The sequence below is a fragment of the Leptinotarsa decemlineata genome, unplaced genomic scaffold (assembly GCF_025532065.1).
Source record: "Leptinotarsa decemlineata unplaced genomic scaffold, Ldec_3_MD MMD2_tig00078422_RagTag_RagTag, whole genome shotgun sequence".
Classification (NCBI taxonomy): Eukaryota; Metazoa; Arthropoda; class Insecta; order Coleoptera; family Chrysomelidae; genus Leptinotarsa; species Leptinotarsa decemlineata.
In genome coordinates this window covers 16,344,384-16,367,062 of record NW_027412747.1, presented here as the reverse complement: position 1 = coordinate 16,367,062, position 22,679 = coordinate 16,344,384, and the positions used below count along the sequence as shown (strand labels likewise).

The following is a 22,679-nucleotide window of genomic DNA, read 5'->3' as shown; positions in this document are numbered from 1 at the left end:
AGAATCTCAAACCACTTGTCCCCATTGAGCTAACCAGTGTCCTACACCACCTCGTACTGGCTTTTGGTGGTGCACCATGAAGTTTTGATACAGTTTACTCTTCAGAGTGAGTAATTCTAACCATCTAAGGCAGGAAAGAGCACGTAGCATGATAAAATATGTTAGTGAAGTATTCGGAATAAAAACTGAAATTGAAAAGTTGATCTCGTGAAGTTACTGCGTGATTAAAGAGGCCAATTGGTCAGTAATTAGAATTGTTTCAACCCCCAATGTGTACAGGGCTAGGTATTAGTGCACTAATATTCAAAGTTCCGAAAAACTAGCTTGTATTATTTGAACTATATGAGAATCTCAAACCACTTGTCCCCATTGAGCTAAACAGTGTCCTACACCACCTCGTACTGGCTTTTGGTGGTGCACCATGAAGTTTTGATACAGTTTACTCTTCAGAGTGAGTAATTCTAACCATCTAAGGCAGGAAAGAGCACGTAGCATGATAAAATATGTTTGTGAAGTATTCGGAATAGAAATTGAAATTGAAAAGTTGACCTACGTGATTGAAGAGTCCAATTGGCCAGTAACTAGAATTGTTTCGACCCCCAATATATACAGGGCTAGATATTAGTGCACTAATATTCAAAGTTCCAATAAACTAAATTGTATTATTTCAACTACTTGAGAATCTCAATCCACTTGTCTCCATTGAGCTAACCAGTGTCGTACACCACCTCATATTGGCTTTTGGTAGGGCACTATGAAATTTTGATACAGTTTCCTATTCAGAGTGAGCACATAGCATGTTGAAATACGTTTGTGAACTATTCAGAATTAATGCATCGTACTTTGAGAAATTTCATGAATGTCAATGAAAAATTTTCAAAGAATTCAATATTCAAGATGTGAAACCAACTATCTCAAACTCGCGTCAACATCCAAACCCCCCTTATACATTTCTGTTTGATCACCTTAATCGCAATATCCGCAGTAGGTATACCGAAACCCGAAGAAACACGCATTAATTTCGTCGTATTGCTTCATAATCCAAATCGTAGCAACGTTAAACTTCTGCCAACATTTCACACAGTCGGCCCTGCCTCCCACTGCGCCGCCGCCAGCAGAGCGAGCGTCTCTCATCCAGTCTACCGCGAGCTTTTCGCCATGTCGTGTCGCTTCGAGAGCCGCCCCGTTGTATAAAAATTCATGTCGAGCCCCACGGACGAGTCGCCGGTTCCGACGTCCACCGGCCCCCCCGCCCTGGCGTCCATCGACCCCCTTGCCCCGCCTCCCAAAAATGAGCCCTTCACCGACCCCCTCCAGCAACAAACCGATACAAACCAAGACGTGGAGGTCAAGCCAGGAGATGGTGCTCTTTCCCCGCTACCGAAACGACCCATTTCCTACCCCTACGGTCCCGAGAGCGGCATAGAGCCACCCCCGAGGGTCGAGCTCATCGGGTTCAATCCGCTCAAGAGAAACTCGGATCCTCTGAAAGTTGCCGCGGCGAAAAACAAAACTCAAGTGAAACCGTTCACCAGAGAGTCTCTGGAGAAGCTGCAGAAGAAGACGGTGCAGCTGGTCAGAGAGTACGGTTTCCAGCCGAGAAGGAAGTTGAGCGTCGAAGACGGTTCCAGGTTGCCGGCGAAGTTTGAACCGTTTCCCACCAAGCTCTATGGAAGGCCATTGGAGGAGATCGACAATTTCATATATGATGAGGTGGGTTCAAGCATGCGTGGTTTTTTGCTGGGGTTCGGGTCAATTGCCAACCCTTTCTGGCGGACTTCTAATTAAACTTGTTTTTTTGTTTTGGTGAATGTTCCTCGTCTATTTTTCATGGGAATATTGTTATATGGTATCTAATTTACTTAGAGAAGTTCGGTAAAACTATTCTTTCACTCAAACATGCATAATTTAAATATATTCAGTAACGATTTCCAAAGATAATTGGAAAATAAACTAAACGGAAAAAATAATAAACTTTTTGTTTGTCGATTTCAGGATTATTGTTCATTTAGGTAGATTTGTGAAAGATTGTAAAGAAAGCTGTTTCCTTGGTAAGGAAAAGCTTGCTCGAAATGCTTGGTTTTATGTATAGCATTCTAATTTGTGAGATCTTTATCATTGCGTCTGTACCGAAGACATATCCACAGTGGTTGAATATACATGAAGTCAAAGTATCATATAGGATGATTCTCATCCAACGAAAGTCATTTTTTGTGGAGGAAAAATCAGTTTTTCATCGACCTTCCACAATCTGGAAAATATAAAAATTATAATGGAGAACTTTATACAAGTCTAGAAGGGCAAACTTTTTAGTTTACCCCGATAAGTTACTGCGTAAAAATCAAAGTATTTTTCACAAAGAAAAATATTCTATTCATCAGTAACTTGTCGTATTTAACAAAAAAAATTGTTAAGAAATAACACAATACTTATCTTTTACGTTTCGGAGGTCAAAATCTGCCTCCGTCGTCAGAAATGGATAAACAAAATTCTATATATTCGCAGTTATTCCTTTTTGATTGTTTATTCCTTAACTTTTTCGACAGATGTCAAAGGAGTTTTGAAATATGAAATTATGTCAATGTTGTTCGATGTAATACAAGGCACTCTCCGATATCAGTCTGTTGCCGTTTCGCCACTATCCAAATTTTTCTTTTCATATTTTCCAGATTGTGGAACGTAACAAATACCCAAAAAAGGTCGATAAAAAATGATTATCATGTTTCGACTGAAATATGTTTGTTCAAATAAAGTGTTTTCAACTTTAGCCCGGTTACCTTTGGAATTTCTAGACAAAATGAGATATGATTTGTTGGGATACTCATACAATGGTTTTTAGAAGGATTAACCAAGTTTTTAATCTCACTGTCCATTGTTCGTTGATTCATTTGTTGACATGATACTGCTAAAGAAGAAAATAGTTTGGAGATTGGGGTATCCTCAGCTGTAGATGTTGATTTGTAGTAGGCACTTAAAAAACTGAGATGAGATGTGTATATAATGAACAAAACAGATCCAGGCATTGGTTTCTGAGGTATCGTGGCAGAGATTACAACTGAATCTGAAAATTCTTCATTCAGTATGATACGCTGTTAAATAACTTCTGAGATGTTTCGCAGAATCGAAGGAGAATCCGAAGTAATTCAATTGAATTGAACATTTCCACATATACGAACATACATTGTGGCCAATGCAGTCATTCAAAATATTCTGCATATATGCTTGTATACCAACTGAACCAACTGTGTTATTATATTTTTGAAAGAGCATTGTTTCAAAATTGTCAAGTGAGTGGTTTACTGGAAACGGAAAATGAAATTGGTTTTATAAACATGACACCTTTTGTCGACAAAATGTATTACATTTTAGACAATAAAGATCTATCAATCTATTATATATTGAGAAAATGTAATACTCAGAAGTATGTTATACAGATTCAAATACGTCACCAAATTCTATGAAGAAAAATATCGCAGAATGATTTATCACGCATTGGTTGAATCCATATCGACATATGGGATGATAGGGTGGGGAAGGGCACTCAAAGAGTACATTGAAAAGTTGAAAATTTTGCAAAAAACCTTCCAGAAAATATTACCAAACAAACCCTTTTGATATTCATCTAATTTGTTATACTCCGAATCTGGTATCCCTGTGACATCCGCCAGCATTATTTCTTTCTTCCATCCTGCTTTGAATTTGAACGAAAATGTAATCTTCTGAGACTAGAACATTGTTACGAAACAAGACACAAGTCCAATTATTTCAGAACACCGCTAGCTTCAAAATCTATAGGACGGCGATGCTTTTTGTGCCAAGATTTTTCAATTTTATTTCTGTTGAAATAAAAGAAACGTATTCTTATGGAGTATTCAAGAAGAAACTAAAAACATTTTTGATTTGGTATTACAGTATAGTTATCATCCGTTGTCACGTTCATTATTGCCCTAATTTATTATATGTTTTTTTGTATTTTTATGTTGAGAAAATAGTGTGTTAAATTACTCGTTTGTTTTGTGATTTTCAGTATTGTTTGAAGTGACCACTGTATATAAGCATATTACACATGCTTATATATTATAAAATATGAATTTGAAGGTGAAAATATATTTTTATATTCAATTCAATTCAATTCTATTTCATAGTGGTTGTGAAAAAGTGGTTGGAAAAATTATAAAACTGAATTTGTCCCAGAAATATTTTCAATGTGTTCATAAAACAGCTATAAATAGAAAATTGGCACCGTTTTATGAAACATTATAGTCTTTATCAATATTTTGTAAGGTCTTTTACAAACACTAAAACACAGTTTTATAAACTGTGTTTTAGTTACTATAAAATAATTTAAATACAATTTTATAACAGTTTTTTAGTAATTCCAAGTAAGCTTTATAAAATATAATGCAGTCTAAAACGATAACGATAAAATAAAAAAGTGTTCAAAAATGTTTTCTTGAAGGCGCAAGAAGTAATTTCGTATTGGACATTAGGAAAATATTATAGATACGTCACCAACTAAAAACTAACGTTGGGGCCATTTTAATAATTTTACTTTTGTACTTATAAAACCGTTGAAGACATTGTTTATGCTTCAAAGAATGATATTTTCCCAGCGAATGAAATTTTATTGACAAATATATAGCTTATTATCAGTAAAATTTAAGCGCGCTACCCTTTCATTAAAATTTTTGGAAAAAATTATTAATTATACCAAAAATTCACTTTGTCGACGATTTAATTTTCAAGGAGCAAATTAACTCTGTTCTAAATGATATAATCATATAATATCTATATACTTTTCATCTGTGAATATCACAATATGTGCAGTAATTCATATTTTCAACTCATCTAATGTCCGTATTCCGAATTGCTATCATTTCAAAATGGTGGCGTTCTATAAAATAATTTGGTATCGATAGCAAGATTTTTCATGTGTTTTAGCTTCTATGTTACCACTATAAAACTGTTAAGAAACACTTAGTTCTAGGAGTGATGGTATTGCGGCAAAGTTGGACTTCTTATAGATTTCTATAAAAATGAAGACATATTTCTCACGTATTGTTTGGATAAATATCATCTGTCGGGATATTTTGGGTAAGAAGCTTCTTCCATCCATTATAAAGGCTGAATTTCGAAGAAGTTTTGAGCTAGTGATTTGAGTGTATATAAACATGGTGCTCCACTTAAATCGATGGATTTAAATCATCAACAACCTTTTCCTGTTTTCAGCAAGATCAAAATTGAAGCACTAGGTAACGTAAGTCTTAGTCTAAAACGAACCACTTTCCATAATTTTTTTCAATGACCAATATTACATGACGTTATTAGATATATATTTATTGGGACGCTAGTCAAATAAAATTGACAAATTATACTTCATCAAACGACCTCTATATTCAATGTCAGCTGGTTCTTCTTGAATGCTGCATTTTATTCTTGGTAGCAGCAAATATATATTAGCAGAAACAATTTGATTTTATTTTATTGTTTTGGAATTGTAGTAAATATACCATACTATGATATAGTTGAAAAATTATCATTAAAGTGACCATATGATAATGAAATCAAAATTGTGTTTGAAAGCATGAAATAATTTCATCAAAGCTACAGGAAGCAGTTATAAAATAATCTTGAAGTAGTTTTATAAAGAGCATAAAAGCCTCACAGAAAAGTGTTATAAAACTGCTACAAATCAATTTACTTTAACAGGAAAACATCTTTCATAAGTTTATTGTAAAAACGTTTCTGTGATAATTTCGTTACTATTTTATAACGGATTTTCAATTTTATTTTATAAACGTTTTTATGACGAATTTATAAAACAATTCTATTGCTTACAACTGTATTATGTTCACGGCTCGTCTAATATAATTAAGTAATTATAAAATTCCAATAAAATAAAACTGTTGCAGCACTATGAAATTATAAAACAATTTTGCTGGTTGGGATATACATCAATAATCGATACTATTTACCATAGGCTACACGCACACCACAGTCTTTGACTTTGTGGTTTTCAGTTTATTTGTGAATATATGTTACATAACCATTTTTTGTATCACTGAGAAATTTTCTCTGTAGAAATTTCAATATATGGAGGATTGAGAAAATCTAATTCTCAACAAAGTTTGCATCATTGTTCTGAATAAATTACACTTCGAATGTAAACATAACACAGTTTATGAGGTTCTCTGTTTCTTGAAGTGCTTTGAATATTTCAGTGGTTCTTCCATTATGCTACATGGGGATTTTGTTAACACGTTGTTGTTCTCGTGTTAGTAAACTCGTTCTCTGAATAAACTTCATTACAGGGTTTGTTTGTGTTAAACCGTCTAGAAACTTCTCACGTATGAGTTTATGCTGAAATTATCTTTATTTAATTGTAATAAAGCAGTATACACCTTGGATGTAAAATGTTACATACTCTAAGACAGTCAAGTCGATTATTTTTCTATAATTTCTGCGTTATCAGATGAGTAATTTATTCAAGAAACATTTTATTGTGAGATTCTCACTATAGAGTTTTACAAACCGCAACACGTGTTTCGCTATACAATAACTTCATCAGGGCTGTCTTCAGATGCCTGAGGTGAGTGAAGATACGCATAAAGATAATGCGTAAGTTAGGTAAGGTTAGGTGGAAAGTGAGTGGGTCTATTCGACCTTCCATCGCAACCCGCAACAGTTTATTGTGGCTCACATTTATTTAAAGTCAACCAAATAAACCCAGTGTTGTAGCATTAGTCTTTTATTATTAGAATTAAGAATTTTTGTTTGATGATTTGGCAACATTGCTTCTCAGAAGTTTCTATCAGCGAATGGAAATTCGAGAAGCAAGAGAGAATCGCAAGAAGAAAATTGTCGGGAGTCGTTCGATCCGGTTTATATTGTTAAAACTATTAACGGTAATTAGGTATAGTTTTTCGGTGAAGTCAGTATAGCGTGCTTTCGATCCGTTATTCATTAGGTTACAGGGTGGTGTTTTCGTAATTCTCCCTTTCCTTCCCAAAGCCGTTTCCAGCACCATCAGAATTCTAGAAGACAAATTACGGATTAGGTAAACGTAAGAACTTTCTTCATATTTCTTACAGAATATTAAAGGGATGTTCTAGAAGAACATGAAACATTTTGGTCCTTCGAGCCGGATTGTGTAAAATTTTGAATAGTTCGTAGTTTGTTTGAATCGGTTTCACTGAATTTTGTAATTTTCGGTTACCTACAATATTGCGATTCGTGAACCTACATTCAAAAGGCGTTCTACAGAAAATATAAAAGAAATCATTGTTTATTCATTTTACCTCATTTTGAAAATAATATTTCCAGGGAGTTTTTATTCCACAGGCAGCGTGTCGGTTTTTTAAAGTTACAGTTTTTTTTGCTAGTCCGCACGTTCACTGGTTTAGGGAGGCGGTATTGCCAAATGTGCTGAAAAGTAATAGAAGCTCTTTAAAACTCATTTCATAACTTGAACATTGAGAAATTATTTTTCAAATAAAAAACATGAACAGGAAAATCCTTAATGTGCTCTTAGAGCGGTGCCTGTGCGAAAATAGTGATTCACATTGGATTTGAATCGCTGAAGTTTAAATCCATTTGGAAAAACGTTCTCAGGAAGTTTATTCCACATAAACGTAGTTCTCCAAATGATAGAGTTGTCAAACAGTGAAGTTCATGGTGTACTGAGTTGAACCTCATAACGATGAGAAGCCACAATCCGTCACGTATTTCTGAAATGAACCGCTCTTGGTGGAATCAAATGTGCCTCGACCAGATATTTTTCCCGAGAGAATTTATCTGGTTGAAGCGGGGATGATTCTGCAAACATGTTAGGAATCACACGTTGAAAGGTAAGACCTCGAAAGTCCTAACTCGCACAAGTTTCTCAACTTCTGAGAGTTGTCGTTCGAATCGGGGCGACAGCTGATTAACGATAAAACAGATTTTTTTTTGAACTTGAGCACTTCCCGTGAAAGTATATAGAAGAGAGATAAAACTTTTCAGGTTAGAGTAGAGGGCTTTCTGTCTGATAACAGAAAGATCCTTGCTGGAGTGCCACAGGGGACCGCGCTCTCTCCCACGCTTTACTTGCTTTACACGAGCGACCTTCCGAGGTCCGAGCATGTGAAGGTATCTCTCTACGCCGACGACACAGCTCTCCTCTCGTCTTCCATGGGTCGGGAGCTCGGGATCGGACGACCTCGAGCGCTGGTACCTCGAGTGGAAGATCCGAGTGAACCCGGAAGAAACTCAGGCGATAACCATGGGAAGAACGACATCTTTTCCGGCTATGAAAGTGAGAATCTCTGGAAGAGAGATTGACTGGAAGATGAGGGTCAAGTACCTCGGTCTTCTAATAGACCGTAGGCTCACCTGGAACCCGCACCTGTTAAGCGTGAAGGCGAAGATCCAGGGTCGGGTGGTAAGCCTGTACCCTTTGATCAGAACAGAAAGTCTAAGTTGAGCCTCAAGAATAACATCACGATCTATAACATGATGTTCAAGTCTGTCATCATGTACGATTCAGGCGTTTGAGAACAAACGGCTCCAACTAACATCTCCATCCTGGAGACTTTACAAAATAAAATTCTACGGATGATTGTGAATGCTCCATGGTTCGTGCGGAATGAAGCCATCCGCAGAGATTTGAAGCTGCCTTCCATCCAGTCGAGGAATCGGCGAGTTTTAGACTGCGCTGAAACTCACGATAATCCGTTAGTCAGGAAAGCTATAGATTACACTGTAGACGACCCCTCTCGATATAGAAGGCCCCGACACTCTGTCGAATGAGGCCCTTATGTCATCCGTTAACAGATGAATACTATTTTCATCCATCTCACCCCAGCCAGGTAGGGGTACACCGCGAAGGGCGGTATGGATGTATGAGGACTTTCATGACCCATTCGTCCCTCTGACGAAAATCAGTCCAAAGGGTGAGGGAGCAAGGCTCCAACCTGACAGAAACGATGATGACTATCGAAGAGAGATAAATCTTCAATCTTTCTTTGATGTTCTGGATTATCCAGGTTGCAAGTGATGTTCGCGTTTCCAAACAGACGGATGGCTCAGGGTATGTTTGGGGGCGGAGCTCCATACATGAGAACAATATCATAAAGAAGGTCTGAACTGAGCTTTAAGAAGCATCAAAAGTTGCTGAGGTGTGTACAGTATTTTGGTTCGGAACAGTGTTCCAAGATTTTGAGAAGCAGCCTTTGCAATTCCAGCGACAAGATTGAGCCAAAACATATTGGTTGAATTGAATTGAACCTGGTTACTTTCACCCCAGTTCGAAATCACCACTAGATCCTCATTAAGATATGTAGTCTCCTGCTGCCGGTGAAAATGTGCATTTGTAGCCGATATCCTGGAATCCAAATAAAATAACGAAACAAGTGTGGTGTCATCAGCAAAACAATATATTGGATTCTTGGTTTTTTCCAATATGTGATTGATATACAATAAAAAGAGGGTTGGAGATAATATGGATCCCCGGGAACACCAGCGTTGATGATGAAAGTATTCGAGAGATATGAAATTAATTGCTCTCTTTCATTCTTTGGGAGATTACCACAATTTTTATATAAAAATAGAAATTATTTTTTCAGAACCTTGATATTCTCAACTATCGCATTTGTATTCACGTAAACTGCTTGATTTCAACACATATCTTACTGAGAAAAGTTTCATTCTGGAGAATATCAACACATGCCAAAATAATTTGTAGGGAAAAAATCGTTTGTCATCAATCAACTGTTTGTTTCCTGGAACCATAAAAATAAAAATTCAGGTGGAAATTAGCTCGTCGTTGATTTAACAATGAATATAAATTCATGTTATAATGCTCGTACATTTAGGTAGGGTAAAAATGAAATTTTTCATCTTTCGAAATGACATAACTGCAAGTCATTCGGTGCAGCAAGATTCAATCCAGTATATTTTATGCCAAAGAACATCATTAATTTTGAGCTCATTAAATGAAGATTAATTATCGCAGAAGCAAACACCTCCTTACTTAACATGAAACAAAATACGAGTAGTTCGTTACACGTTGATTTGATTCTGGATCTTTTCTCGATAAATTCCAGGAGAGTATTCGAAAGTTTCACCCGGAAAGTCGTAACTTTCTGAGCTGTATTTTTATTCTAATCGTCTCAAATTATTTGATATTTCAAGTTGAATCTTCAACATTATTTGTTTCTCAGTCTAAATAGCTCAAATAATTGATCATGTCAGTTTTGCATACCATATTTTCACCATTATGTTTCTGAAAGGCACCGTTTTTTGAAGTATTACATTTGAAAGATTTTTTTCTTTTAACATATAATTATCTTATGATGATCAATGCGCCCCATCGTGTCAGCTATTGGAGCTCCTACCTACCAAATAGCGAAGTGGCTTACTAAGGAATTTTGTCTATTGCGGAACCAGGTTTTCGTATAAAAAAACTCTTTAGAGTTCATACAACATATAAAAAACATGGTTCTGCAAGAAGGTGAGATTTTGGTTTCTTTTGATGTTACTTCATTATTTCCTAGCGTCCCAATTCCACAGACCTTGCAATACCTCAGGGAATTACTAGAGAAAAATAATTTCAATAACAACGAAATCGATGAATTCGTTTCTCTTACCAATTTGTGTATGGAACAAAATCGTTTTCAGGTAGAAGGTTGCTTTTATGAACAACAGGAAGGAACGGCCATGGGAAATCCCTTGTCCCCCTACCTGGCAGACCTGTTCATGAGCAGATTCGAAATGGAAACTAAAGAAAAGTCAAAGTATTTTCCTAGGATTTGGTTAAGGTATGGATGATATTTTCGGGGTATTCGATACCAAAAAATCGAATATCAAGGACTTTGTTTCCTTTTTAAATAATAGATGTCCATCAATAAAATTCACGTATGAATTAGAAAATAAGGGACAGTTACCATTTCTTAACGTTTTGGTAATGAGGAGCAAAGATGGAGGGTTAGAATACGATATATTTAGAAAAGAAACAAGCACGTACAGGTATATTCCTGACAGTTTACATCACTGTGGACAGCACAAACGTGCTGGGTTGATCCATTAGACCCCCAAACGAACAGCTACATCATTTTGTCGCATGCCACCTTGAAGAAGCCCGACAGCTCTATTCATCTCAGCTAATGGTAAGTGATGGCGTTCCATGTTAAAGCACAATATTTCCAGTTTAATTGCTGAGCAAGAACTGCATAGAATGTATAAACTCGACACTTTCAAATTATTCATTTTAGCCGAAAACCTACAGTTTGTAAAAAACTTGATAAAAGATTAGTTACCGTTTTTGCATGCTTTGCTCAACCCATAGAAATCTACAGGGTGGTCGAGTATACCAATTTAATCGAAATTAAACGACCTCATGCATTTATTTTTATGATATTTAGTATGTTATAAAAATATCCCTAGACTTTTCCGATGTGTGTATAATACATTTGTAACATAATTTAATTGTATCTATATCTATTGTTCATGATAAAACTTTTTTGAAAATTGAATAATCATGTTCTGTTTATTGCTGTTTGGTCGAAAAAAAATCGTGTTAAAGATACTTTTTTTAACACTGATGTTAAACATATTTCAACATGCCTTTGTAAACATCCTATTTTAATACTCTTGGGATTGAATGATTCCGTATAGTCCATCTCGTCTTGTGTTTGTGAATCTTTTGCTGGAGAAATCCTCACTTGTTCACTTTGTAGTAAATGTTCAAGAGGTAGCGAAAACTTATGTGAATTTCTGGAACTTCATCTAGCTTTTCTCAATATGACTAATAACCAGTTCGTGCAAAGCTTATTGTTAAATCATTTGAAAATGGAATTTTTAACAGGTGATGATCGACTGTATTGCCAAATATGCGCCAAACTAACTGACTGTTATAAGGAAACAATTATTGCTGAGGCACCAGTCAATCTAATAATAACACTGATGATCTTCAAACAAGACTCAACCTCTGACGGAAGCAAGAAACTCTTTGGAAGGTTCGAAATAGATGAATATTTCAATCTAGCAAACCACTATTATATTATTCATGCAGTCATTGTTCACTGTGATTCTGGCGTTGAATTTGGTCATTATTACGCCTTGGTCAAAGACGAAACGGACTGGTTTAAGTTTGACGATAGTCGTGTCATGAAGTGTTCTGGCGATGCATTGAATCTATTGGAGCCTCTGGAGACACCCTACATTTTGTTTTATAAGAGAGAGGTCATTGGTAAATCAAGATCTTCAGATGTTGTGGTGCTGCAAGTTTTTCCGGGTTTTTCTGCAGCTGAAAAAGCAAATGCGCCACTGGAATCAATGAAGTCGCCCCGGAGCGCCAATTAATTTTTATTATTGTTTCTATTTTTATCGTTGTTTTAATAAATGTTCTAAACTCTTGACAACCATTAAAAGTATCACTTTTAATGACAGTTGTTCAAAAACATTTTTACATTATTTTTTTCAGCAAATTATTTGGAGGGATTATATGAAATAACCTAACTTTTTCCATCACGATCTGATTGGAATGAATCAACCATAAAATTTCAAGTGAAGCTCATCACGGTACATCAGTGGAAATAGCACACAAATCGATCGAGCGGTTTTTCAGAATGGCACACACAAACGTACTGACAAACAGTTATTAAAATTCTGAAAATTTATGTTCTATTGCGTTGATGAAGATTATCGATGACAGTTTTTTTCCATGTACAGACAACGGGTTATTACTGCTTCATCATATGTGCAGACCGATTAAACCGATTAAACCGATTGAAATTGATCCAACAGTCAATGATGAGCGAAACTCATCACAATACTTTCACAAAAACCACACCCAAATCAGTAGAGCCATTTCTGAGGTGATCTCGCCCAAACACAGACAAATATAGACAAGAATTAAAAAAAATCATTGTTTTAGATTTTAGTGCGTTGATGAATACCCCAACAGGTGTTTTCCAAGTATTTTTCATGTACACGCTTCGTTTAGCTAGAATAGAAAATGTGTCCAAACTAACAAGTGTGCTCTGTGATATTAGTTCCAAAAAATGAAGAAAACTATTTGCAGTAAAGTACAAAAGTTGAAAGCTTGATATGATAGAAGTGAATGGTGCTTTTGTAATCTAGACCTCCTGCCTCCTGAGGGGCAGGAGGTCTAGATGCTGAAAACGTCAGCAGTAAATGAATATTACTGGAGATTTTTCTCGACACCAAACCGTTCAATCCGTTATTTCAACACCTCGACACGCGTTGCGATCACCAAGTGATCATCTTCAAGTGGAAGATTAAACTGTTTGATCTTCCATGACATGTGTTAACATTCTCCAGAACAAAATTTTCTCAGTAAGATATGTATTGAAATCAAGCAGTTTACATGAATACAAAGCGATAGTTGAGAATATCAAGTTTCGAAAAAAATAATTTATATGTTCATACAAAAAATGTGGGAATCTCCCAAAGAATAGAAGAAAGCAACTCATTTTTTATCTCTCGAATACTTTTACCATCAACGCTGGTGTTCCCCAGGGATCCATATTGTCTCCAACCCACAATATAGCCAATATATTGCTGACTACAGCACACTTGTTTCATCATCTCATTTGGATTCCAGAACATTGGCTGCAGATGCATATCTTCACCGGCAGCAGGAGGTTGCTTATCTTAATGAGAATCTAGTGGTGATTTCGAACTGGGGTTGAAGTAATCAGGTTCAGTTCAATGACAGAAAAACCCAGGATATAATATTGTTTGGTTATACAATTCCGCTTTCTGCTTCGATAAGTTTGTTAGGGGTTAAAACGGACGGCAATATGTCTTGGCACAATCATGTCGCTGGAATTGCAAAGGCTGCTTCTCAAAAGCTTGGAACACTGTTTCGAACCAAAAAACTGTACACACCTCAGCAACTTTTGATGCTTTATAAAGCACGTGTCGAGGTGTTGAAATAACGGTTTGGTGTTTAGAAAAAACTCCAGTAATATACATTACTACACAGTTATTTAGTACAGTAGTTATTTACTTTTTCACACATATGACAACTCACACATTGTCTATTTTTGAAAAATGAAAAATGTATACAGGGCTTTTCATGACGAGCGTTAATTAGCCGTTTCTGGCAAACTATTCAACGGACCAACCTGAAAATTCCACAGTATGCATAAGTCAATATGACCTACATGCCTAAAATATTTTAGACGAAGCGGCGTTATCGCTTCTACTCTAAAGTAGCGGCTTCTTTGATTTTTCAAATGGAACACCACGTATATAATATCATATTATGATTTATTATCACTTTGTCAACAAATTCATATGCTATTTTCCTATAACTATCTATTACCGTTCAGAAGATAAAAATTAATTTCGATATTTTTTTTACCAAACATGAACTTTTATAAATTCTGATAATCTTGAACTCTCTTGCAGTAAAACGATCAAATTTGAAATGGAGTGGAGTGATACTATGACGATCTTCACTCCGAGGCATATTCTCATCTGCCTCATACAGGGTTTTCAAAAAATACAGATACTTTGATCTCGTGAAAAAATGAGTGGAACTCAATTTTTTCAAATGGAATACTATGTATATGTCAACATTTTTGAGCTCTACATCCAATTTCAGATTAACTTTGTTCAGATAATACTATTTCTATTTTGAACCGTTTCCAAGATAAACTGTTTCAAACGGAAATTGACATGGTTTCCTTGTTCATCACTCATTTTTGTAAAACAGATTTCGTTTGATGTTTCTCAATTAGTCACAGATAATACAATGAAAAGATAATTATTAAAATACTCCTCAACCATCGAATGAAACTTATCTTCAAACAATAGTTTTATTAACGCTGAAACACGAACTGAAAAGAATAAACCCATAAATTAATGAGCTAATTTAATCGTCAGTGTATTTCATAATACGTTCAAACACATCTCCACCTCTACTTAAACAAACATGTAATCTCTTCAAAAGATTGTCATGTGTAGCGCTTCTGATCAAGTCTGGAGTCAAACTATTGAAAGCAGTTGTAACTCTCGATTTCATATCTTCCATTGTTGTTATTGGAGTAGAGTAAACCATATTTTTAATGAAACCCCACACGAAATAATCTAATGGATTGCCATCTGGTGTTCTAGGAGGCCAACAAAAAGGTCCATTATTACCAATACATCTGTCTTCGAAGATTTTGGTTAAAGCTTCGCTGACTGAATGAGAATTATGGGGTGGAGCACCATCCATTTGGTACCATACACGTTCTCTTCCTGGTCTATTATTTACAATCATTTGAATTCCATTCCTCAGTAAATCTTCATATTTTGATGCATTCAAATTATCATCATAAAACTCGATATAAAAAATTGACTCATTCTATATGGCACAATATACATTGAATTGCCATCTTTCTTGAAAACCTCTTTGGTGGACAACATGGGGATTTTCTGGCGCCCAATAATGACTGTTGTGTCTATTGAAAACTCCATTTTTTGTGAACTTGACCTCATCTATCCATATGATTGTCAACGAAATGTTCATCCTCTTGAGTCTTGACAAGTAACCATTCAAAGAATTCCACTCTACGAGGTAAATCAGTCTCTTTCAAATGTTGGACACAGTAGAACTTATGGGGATTCCATTTATGCTTATTAAGAATTCGACAAATTGTCACGTAGGGTATACCTATCTCCCTTTCAGCCTCGTGCAGTCTTACGAATGATTTTTGGACGGAAGGTTCCAAAACCTACAGTTTTTTAGTAGTCGATTTATCACATTATTATTCGGCTTCGGAAGTTGTGGATATCTTTCATGAAATACTTGGCATGTTCTACTTGCAATTCTATAGCACTCACCATAAATTATTAATAAATTCAAGAAATCTTCATTACTGTAACCCAATCTATTATAATTGGTAGCTATCACAATCAGTCAAAACCACCAACGAAACTCTGACGTTAAATAATTGGTTTATTTATTTTTCCAAAGCACACTATTAACAAATTTTAATGTGTACTGTTGTACGTTAGAGACCAATACCTCAATGTATACAAATTGTAACTTTTTCTAAGGTAGGTACATTCCAATTTCGAATTGACTGATCTGAGAAAGTTGTAAAATTGGATCAAAAAGAAATATTACTAAGTACAAAAAAAATGTTGAATATCCAAAATAAGTGATGAATTCAAAAAAACGAGCAAGAAAACCACGTCAGTTTTCGTTTGAAACAGTTTATCTCGAAAACGGTTCAAAATAGAAATAGTATTATCAAAACAAAGTTAATCTAAAATAGGATGTAGAGCTCAAAAATGTTGAAATATACAGGGTGTTCCGTTTGAAAAAATTGAGTTCCACTCATTTTTTCATGAGATCAAAGTGTCTGCATTTTTTGAAGTCCCTGTATGAGGAAAATGAAAATATGACTCGGAGTGAAGATCCTCATAGTATTACTCCACTCCATTCCAAATTTGATCGTTTTAGTGCAAGAGAATTCAAGATTATTAGCATTTATAAAAGTTCATGTTTGGTAAAAAAAAATATCGAAATTAATTTATATCTTCTAAACGGCAATAGATAGGTGTAGGGAAATAGTATGTGAATTTGTTGACAAAGTGATAATAAATCATAATATGATATTATATACGGGGTGTTCCATTTGAAAAATCAAAGAAGCCGATAATTTATAGTAGAAGCGACAACGCTGCTTCGTCTGAAATATTTTAGACGTGTAGGTCATATTGACTTATGCATACTGTGACATTTTCAGGTTGATCCGTTAAATAGTTTGTCAGAAACGGCTAATTAACGCTCATCATGAAAAGCCTTGTATAACAATGTTTACGTAGGCATGGAAGGGGGGTGAGAGCTGTGCTTATTTTTGCTGACAAGGGGGATGGGGAGGGGATAAATATTTGTAATAAATATGCTTGAATGGCCCCTCATCAGTTATCAGTTTTCATATATCAGTCTTTGTGTTGAACCATATAATCATGAATTAGTAGAGTTGATATGGTAAGGTTTTCGATTAAAATCTATCCATCAAGAATTATTATTCTTATCAAATTTGGCTCAGAGAACAAACATACGAAGTCTCAACAAGTCATTGTGAACCCTAGGGCTGTTGATCTCATGATATCATTCTTAAAGATGATTCTGAAAGATAAACAAAGCTGAATCAGAGACTCTGCTGAAGTGTGATGAAGGGTGAATGAAAAGTTCATTACAAAAATTCATCGCGTAATAAGAACCTCTGAAGAGTCCAAATATTCATTGAGTTGTCGTAAGCTGAAATTGCTGAAGCAACTACTTATGGAATCTAATCACATTATATAACTGTGTCAAATCTACCGAATCTGTATTTGTCAGCCGGGATGTATAGAACGTGGAATACGGCCGAACCTGGGCAACCTCGGGAATTGAAATCGATCTGTGAAATATCTTGACGTACACTTTCAGAGAGACCTAACGAGGGTGGAATCTCTTTTGACTTCATTCTGAGAGAGCAGAAGTTGTTTTATTTTTCGCTTATGTATTTACGAACATGACCTATTTGTAGGTCATCCTGGAATTTCATAGAAACCCTTTTGAACTTAATTTTGATTGGTTATGAAGGGGTAATTTCATAAAAGCTACTGAATTGAATGGTTACAATGAGATGTTTTCCAGTAGTTAACTTCCGTGAACTAGTATTGGCTTTTGTTTATTGATCACTGTGAGATATGAAAATTCAAACCAATATTCCAAGGTTTGTTTGGAAGTGGTCGACAACGTTTTTGTTGAACAGTAGAGTTAATGATAGTTAAAAACGTTGGCTTTATAAAAAGAACCCACAAGAAACACCGAGTTCAGTTCACTGGTTGATTCATCATTTTTATTGTTTGATGGATTATAGATGTGACTCCGACCACATTTTCAAATCTCGGATTAGTTCCATCAGTGCCTCATACAAAACAATCGAAGTTTATGGTTGCCGGATTTATTTTTTTGGCAACTGTCCGGAAAGTACGTACTTCCCAGACTAGGCCGGGAAGGCAATGGAGGTATTTCAGTGGAATTTTTTTTTCGTGGGATACCCAACAGCGAATTATACTGGAAATATTTTGACGTTTACAATAACTAACTATTTTTGACAGACTGGTTTTTATTTGTTCACATAATATTTAGTTTTGATACATTTTAATTACAAAGCTAAGTTGTTTTCTATATTCTTTGGACACCTCCTCTCTTCTTAACGGCGAAAATGCAGGACAGACAGAGTGAATTCAATGTGTGATACGAAGGAAAGCGTTTGAATATTCCAAGCATAATTTGTTTTTTAAAAATATAGTTTCAGAAGAGCTCAGCTACCTTAAGTCGATTCAACATATTACATGTGCCAAAATCAGAAAACTTTCTCACAGTTCCTGCATTTCTATCAAAAGTGCAAAGTTTTGAAATTTAGATGTTAATCATGATGGTTATTTTTCCAATACGTTAATCGGCACTATATTGGACAAAGAATATATGAGTGAATATTGAAGAATGCTATACTGTGGTTTTGAAGATAAATGAATTGACAAGGAGAGTCAAATCATCCTGTATCTTCTGTATCTTTTTATGAAGAATCTGAGACAAACTGACTATAGATTATTTTGAATGTGCCCCTTAACTATCCATAATGTATGCGCATTTTCCAATGAAACATCCTGTATATTCGGTAATAAACATACATTGGTTTTCAAAACTACCATTCACAGTCCAAAGTAAACATTTTCACACTTTTTTTTTATTTAGAAATATCGTTGCATACCCAATATCCAGAAGAAATTAACGTTTGTGGAATATTGGAAAACCATATTGTTGGACCTCTACATATTGATCATCGAAATTCAATAGAGGAACTGTATTTGAATATGCTGGAAACTAATGTTGACCCTCTCATCACTGAAATCGTCGAAGCGAATCCTGATGAATTCGATATGGATATTGTATTCCAACAAGATGGAACACATTACTACACATAAGCAAGAAACTATTTGGATACTACTTTTCCCGATCGTTGGATTGGCCGTCGAGGTCCTACAGAATGGCCAGCCCGCTCGCCAGATTTGACACCGTTGGACTTTTTTATGGCTCTATTTGAAGCAATAGGTGTACGAAACTGAACGTGCTTCAAAATGGGATATACGGCAGAGAATAATAAATATTTGTAGAGATATTGACGTTACTGTGTTCGAAAATATTCGGTGTGAAATATCGGATAGGCTGGTCATATGTCAAGAAGTTCAAGGCAACCATTTCGAGCATCTTCTGTAGCTTATTACATCATATTATGTAGTTGAATGTCAATGTATTCAGGCAATCTATTTCGAACCTTCTAAAGAGTTTCTTGCTTCCGTCAGAGGTTGAGTCTTGTTTGAAGATCATCAGTGTTTTTCATCGACCTTTTTTGGGTATTTGTTACTTTTCACAATCTGAAAAATATAAAAATTATAATGGAGAACTTTATACAAGTGTATGAAAGTTCCGCCATTTTGTAGTAGTTGAAGATATTGACATTATATTCTAGGGTTATGAAGCATTTATCAGGAGCTTCAAAATGATGTATCACAAGACCCTCCTTTACATTCAATTTTTCTCTCAGATAGCGCCCAGTCGCCATCTTGAAAGTTTCATCTGTCAATTTCACTTCAAAATAAAGTATTCATGCATCAATTACATTATCCCAAATTTTAATTTTTTGAGTTGACCCGTTCAAAAAATAAAAGGGGGGGGGACATTAAAGAAATGCACTGTATACTGTGTATACCGTACCTTAATACTATTATTCAGCTTAGTTCATCTCCTGATGACACCAACTTGCTGGTTAATCGTGCGTCGAGAAGAGTGTTGCAGTTCTGAAATTCTATCTTGTGAATTTTTACTCATTTTAATGACGCTGAGATAGACCTGAACTCATTTTGCATGATCATGATAATGGAAGGAAATTCTGTGAAATGTATCAATCCAATTTTATCTCAATAGTATTTGCTTATTCAAGAGTCATCAATCTCTGAACAGCGATTATCTTATTACTCATGAAACAAGCATTTTTACTCGAAAATAATTGTAACATCAAATCTTGAAAAAGCAAACACACCTAAAAATAATAATCTGTAGCCATTGACGATGCTTTGTAATCGATATTCATTGAAATAATAAATTCCAAGGTTGAATCTTGAACATTAGGATAAAACAACTGGAGAAAAACCAGAAAAATAGAAACACCTTTCGATACTTTTTTCAAAGTGGGTGGTTTAGTTATAACGAATGTCAAGCACGATTGTCAAAATGACAATAAACGACATACAATTGGGATATGAAAGAATACATGTGTGTCATCAATTTGTAAATCCGATATAAACCCGATTTACTAAAAAATTGATCTTCAGAAATTCTCGAGCGCGTCAGATTAAAGTAGGGTGAGTTAATTGCCTGCTAAAAAATGTATATTCCAGTAATCTGACAATTTGAGAGTGACGTAAAGAAAGGGGAGAGCAGCAACGTTGTAAAAAAATAACCCCATTTCGATATTCTCGAGCGTAGCAGATTTTTTTTATTTTGAAAAATAATTCAAGGATAACGAAAAATATATAATCTGACGATTTCCACAAGCCGAATTAACAAAAATTCGTTGATAAAGTTTAATGCGTGCAGCTGTGTGATACCTATATTTCCCCCTTCGAGTTTCTATTCCTCTATTTTCTATTCACTTTTTCTCTATCTATTACTCTCCGTCCCCACTCTGAATTCTGTTGCCATGATGCCATCACAGCTGATCACAGAGACTCGTTCGTGATGAAGATGATTAATTAATCAATTAATTGATGAATGTAGCCGTTACTACGTGGTAGGAAATCATAATGAAGAAGAGAGAAATTAAACTTTCTATGTTTTTTACCACTTTTATTTGTAACTAACGTTACTGCAGTTTCGTCCTATAAGGACATTTTCAAACTTAAACAACATATAAGGACATTTTCAAACTTATATACAATATATAAGTTTGAAAATGTCCTTATGTCCTGCTATTATAGAGAAGACTTGCTTTTGTTTTTGAAATTGATTCAAAAGGAACCCCATGTTACAACACTTAATCGAACAAGCCACACATTACAAATTTCCGAGAATTTTTCAATAAATTTGTTTTAGGATTCCTATAGTAGAAAGTAATCATATGCCTGGATTGTGATCTAGCTACAATCTACAATCAATTTCGTTATTCAAAAGTTTAACTGAAAACATAATTGCGGTTTTTCTCCTATCTGCTAGGGCTTCTAAGTTGAATGCGTTTTGTAAAATATTCTGGTATGTGCCCCTATAGCTGGATGGAACCCATTGAACTCAAAATACATGAATTTCAAGCAATTACGCTAAACACATTCTAATCGCTGAACGGAATTTTGATATAATGGAGACGATGCATAATCTACCTTACTTCTCGTAAAGGTGACATAAAATAATTTGAGCATATTGGTTAAGTTGGTTAAGTTGAAAAGCAGCCTAGGCTGATACTTCACCTTTTCATTGACCCTCAATTATTGTTCTAAACTTTTGTATTTCATTTTTTTTTATATTATGTCGATGAATAAAGACGATTATTATTATTATTATTATTATTATTATTATTATTATTATTATTTGGAGAGTTACTCCAGTTTCTGGAGAAATATCCCAATACTTCAACGCTGATGTTACAATGTGAGTTATATGTATATCAAATGTAAGTCTTCGCTCAAACACGACCCCTAAATCTTTAAACGTATCACCGTTTTCGAGAGCTGTATTATTTATGTAATAAGAGCTCGTTAATCCTCAGCTCGCACAAGTTTCCACTTCTGAGGGTTGTTGTTCCCTGTAGAAAGACAGTACTTTCATTTATATACATTCAGCTGAAGTCTGTTAACACAACACCAGATTTGAACTTCATTGAGCGAGTCCTGTAAATGATAGCAGTAATCTATGGATTTAATTAGTGAATAAATCTTCAAATCATCTGCGGAAAGTATATGAAGGCATGTGCTCCTTACCGAAATATCATTTATGAAAATTAGAAATAAAAGTGGCCCCAGATTAGACCCCTGGGGTACCCCCCCACATTCGACAAACTGAATGCGATCTGACAGATAATATTTGAGCAATCCTATTAAAGAAGTAGAGAATCCGATTCTTTGAAGTTTTTTCAAAAATAGAAAGTGGTCAATCTGATCGAAGACTTTTTTTATATCAGTTTACATGACATCAACTTGTTCTGTTGAATCGAAATTACAAGAAATATATTCAGTTATACTCGCCGGGTTTATATTTGATCATAAATAATGCTTTCAAAGAGTTTTCCAAAATCGCATGATACAGCCACTGACTTGTAGTAGGATACGAATGATCGGTAGACAGATTTGAATACGGGACATATTTTTATTCTTTTCCATATCTCTGAATAGCTTTCAGAAGTGACTATTAAATTCAAGATATGTAAAAGTGATTTTTCTATGTTAGCCTACAAACTTCTTAGTCAATCTGTTTGTTGCCGAAAAAATAAAGTCCAACATTATTTCCATTGAAACTAATTCAATTTTTATTCTAGGAACTTCTACTATAAACGTTAGTTTTCTCAGGCACTCCAGACAATGATTTATGAGTATTCTTCGGAAAATGCATTATTTTGTGGTTACTACAAACAGAG

General features: G+C 35.1%; 1 protein-coding gene across 1 annotated transcript in view; it reads left to right on the top strand.

Annotated features, from left to right (window-relative positions):
• The first annotated feature begins 1,142 nt into the window (after positions 1 to 1,142).
• LOC111503873 (sodium channel protein 60E) overlaps positions 1,143 to 22,679 on the top strand; it is a 331,231-nt gene continuing 309,694 nt past the window's right edge. Inside the window, exon 1 of the mRNA XM_074186486.1 lies at positions 1,143 to 1,713. Coding sequence (XP_074042587.1) covers positions 1,201 to 1,713 — 513 coding nt within the window. The 5' untranslated portion in view covers positions 1,143 to 1,200. The remainder of the gene's footprint in view (positions 1,714 to 22,679) is intronic.